Genomic DNA, 3876 nt, shown 5'->3' on the forward strand with positions numbered 1-3876 from the left:
CACGTCTGGCGCTCGTCGGCTAACAACTTAAAACGGGTTGTTCGTTTTGCGTTTTGTGGCGCCTCGTGGAGCCTAAATAATGAGACGCGGGATACCCCGCTTCTCCACGTATAGCACAGGGATAAAGAGCAAATACGGAATATCGATTATACGTATGCGAGAAAGGGAACTATTAACTTTTAACTAACTAGGTACCTAATATATAGTTAATTAACTTACGTCAACAAAGTCCTCTATCGACGACTGATTTATTAATAGAAACAGGGGCATTTAGGTAATCTAGAGTGTCCTTAGGGTTTTAGGGTTAACAATAATATAAACCTAGGCGCACAACTCAAAAGATTAAAAATTAAAAAAGGCGGCATCCGGGTAATCAATGGATATAATATTTTTCGTACTATATATATTTGCTATCTTCATCCACTTGGTATTATTATTCTTCATTATACTCATATAGTCTAAGACTATAAGGAGTTTATATTACAGACCATCTATAGCGTAGCCTAGATAACTACGCTTATTAGACACGACAGTAGAATGTCATGCCACGCAGCATGCGCCCACTAAGCCCACGTTACGTGGCATCTAACATCAAGCATATAAGCAGTGCAGCGACTAGAGATGACGAGCGTCATCACTGTGTATGATCTTTTGGTCGAATGGCATATGCTGTATCATCGCTGCCAGCATATACGGCCATTACAAAACTACTCTTTATAATATCAAATTTACTTTATTAATATAGCTGTTGAGATATTCGATTGAACAAGGCAGATATCGAGATTTGGCGCTGTTCTTGGGTGTTCGTTTACTGGTGATGATCGTTGGTTGGTGAAACGCGTTACCTGGAAAAGTTGCGTCTAGTTCCTTGGCGAGGTCAACAGCGACAAACCACTTTTTCGTAACGCTCGCATACTATCTTCCCCCTTGCAATCAAGACTAGCCGGATCTCATTACATTGCCAGCATGGCGGAGCTTTCATCAGAAGAAATATCTATCATCAAGGACCATCCTCTAACCGGCTCGCTTAATAGTTTATGCCAATTACTCCAAGAGACAGAGAAAGCCTACGAGTCACTTCTCATCTCAGAAGAGGGCGCCGTCGATAGTCTCAATCGGCTTTATCGAAACGCACTTTCAAAACTTGTGTTGGCTCTTATAGATGAAGCAGCAGCGTATAATCTTCATTCACGAATTGCCGATCAAAACGTGGAGTCCGACTTGATAGACTTGTTTAAGCATCTTCGGCGAGACCTCCAGTATGGCCACTACCGACCCCTAGTGCAGCTCATCATCCAAAAGGCCCCTGACGTTGACATATGGAAGGCCGTCTTTGATCTCATCGCTATTAACTCTAAAGAAACCTCCCCGGTGAACGTTCCTCCCACGTTCGATGGTACACCCGTCAAATCTACATCGTCGTCACAGAAGGGAACCGAACAGACGCGTCGGCTAGTGGAGGAAAGGATCTTTGAAGAGATTCGTAGTTGCACGTTTCGAGGCGTGGATGGCTTCTTAACCAAGTACTTTGAAGAGACAGACTGGAGTGCGCGATTGAATGCCATCTGCCAACGCGTCCTGGACTCTGCGAGTGGCGCGAGGTTCCCTAACCCACCCGTGCAGAACGATGTTCTTAAATGGTGGTTTCAGCTCCAAGATGATTTCCTCTCGGATGCGCGCAGCATATACTTCTCCACAGCAAGCAAAGCGGATCTTATTGGTTCTGAAGCGGAGCGACAGGTTGACCTTTTGCTAAAGGCCCGAGTTCAAGGTGATTCTGAAGAAGAGAAGCATGATTGGAAAGATATCCTTGTGGTAGGCGAATTAAAGCAGTCATCAAATGAGATCCAGACAAAAGACACACTACTTCAGCTTGCGCGCTATGTACGAGAGGTATTTATCGCACAGCCAACTCGCCTATTTGTCCATGCATTCGTTGTCTGCGGTACTAAGCTTGAAGCCTGGGTATTTGACCGCTCCGGGCCCTATAGCTCTGGCGTGTTAGATATCTATAAGGACGCGAAGCAGTGTTTTCAGGTGATCTTGGGCTACGCTATGATGAGTGATGAGGAGCTAGGGCTTGACACCTTCACCACACTTAATGCGAATGGAGACCGTACGATAACTATCAATAGCGCCGGGAATACAGAAGAAATAGTGTTACGACTCCACTCAACGCCGCTCTGCTCCCAGTACGCCATTGTATGTCGCGGGACAAGCTGTTTTCTTACAAACGGCGGTGATACAGTGGAGGGAGTAGCAAAATTCTCATGGACATCGGACAAGCGGCAGCCAGAGGCAGACCTCCTCCAGCTTGCCTGCCAGAGAGGTGTCCAAGGAATCGCGAAAGTTATCGGGTACCGCACCATCACCACCATTGCAGACCTGCGTTGCCGCCTGACATTTGGCAGTCGCTATACCTTTCGGGGTCGGAGACGCCGTGTGGCTTCACTGCTCGCACACTCGCGATCTCGCAGCACCCCGTCTCAGCCACTAACTCAGCTTCATAGCCCCGCTGGCACATCTAGAAAGCGTAGATTACCAGACGCCGGACCGCGAGCCTCCAAACGATTACGGTCCAGTAACCGGCAGCGCAGAACAGAGCGACCGGAGCTTACTTTCTCAGTTGAGCCAGTACATAAACCCAGTCTATTCAACGAGGATGATGAGGTTTATGATAACCGCATCCTCCGCTGCCTGGTTATCTCACCCGCTGGCCGACCAATCTACGAATATAAATCACGGTTAGAGCTGCTCATAGCACTCCGAGATGGATTAATGGCGCACCGGTCTCTGTACCTTGATGGGAAGATTCTTCATAGGGATATCTCAGAGAACAACATCATCATTACCGATCCTGATAGCGCTGGTGGCAGGTCAGGCATGCTTATTGACCTTGATCTTGCTAAGAAGGTCGGCAGCGAACCAAGCGGAGCACGACACCGAACAGGAACGATGGAATTCATGGCGATTGAGGTGTTACTTAATGTGGACCACACTTATCGCCATGATCTAGAGTCTTTTTTTTACGTGCTTATCTGGCAGTGCGCCCGTCGCGGGTGGCAGAAGTTAAGAAATCCACGACAATTACAGGGCCAACCCAAAAAGAGTCTATTAGATGGATGGTACACTGGCTCCTATGAGCAAATTTCCAGAATGAAACGAGCTGATATGAGTGTGGATGGGTTTGGAGATATCTTGCAGGAGTTCCCCCCGTTATTTGATTGTGTCAAGCCACTCTGCAGCGCCATACGAGACATACTCTTTCCTTACAAGAATGGGCTTATCGTCGGCACCCCCCAAGACCCAAAACAGCTGTATGAACCTATTCTCAAGGCGTATGAGGACGCGATCTCTCAACTTGCAAACGACCTTTAATCTAGTTCCCACTCATTACTGTCAGACGCAGAGACTCGTTACTGGTCCACGGAGTTAGAAGTGACAGGACTGGTATGGACCCTACGGAAGGTGCACCACATGGTCGAAAGTGCACCGCTCGACTCACCCTCCACTACCACTATTGCTAAACAAACGACGCTCAACACGACGTCGCTAGAGTGACTCAAACTACGTCTCGTGCGAGCGTCTCAGTACATCCAACAGTTCAAGCTCCTCGTTCACCACAGACCAGGAGCCACCAATGCCGTCGCGGACGGCAACGCAATGGGGAGCAGCGCTACTCAACGTCCTTCTGCCTGGTGACTGGGGCCTCCCACGCCGCATAATCTCGGATAGGGACGTCAAATTCCTCGCAGACGTTTGGAAGGTCATTTTCAACAGTCTCAACGTCACGCTGCTCTACTCTACAGCATGGCACCCACAGACAGATAGGCAATCCGAACGAACAAACTAGATGATAGAAATAATGCTCACTCC

At 48.0% G+C, this 3876-nt stretch overlaps 1 protein-coding gene across 1 annotated transcript; it reads left to right on the top strand.

Annotated features, from left to right (window-relative positions):
- Positions 1-966: 966 nt before the first annotated feature.
- On the top strand, positions 967-3378 carry MCYG_02830 (serine/threonine-protein kinase Sgk2; the record flags this gene model as incomplete). Its single annotated transcript, XM_002849850.1, has 2 exons — positions 967-1884; positions 1909-3378. The coding sequence occupies 2 exons, from the start codon at positions 967-969 to the stop codon at positions 3376-3378; spliced, it is 2388 nt and encodes a 795-aa protein (XP_002849896.1).
- Between the last annotated feature and the right edge of the window lie 498 nt (positions 3379-3876).

Source organism: Microsporum canis, genomic scaffold, assembly GCF_000151145.1.
Source record: "Microsporum canis CBS 113480 supercont1.2 genomic scaffold, whole genome shotgun sequence".
NCBI lineage: Eukaryota > Fungi > Ascomycota > Eurotiomycetes > Onygenales > Arthrodermataceae > Microsporum > Microsporum canis.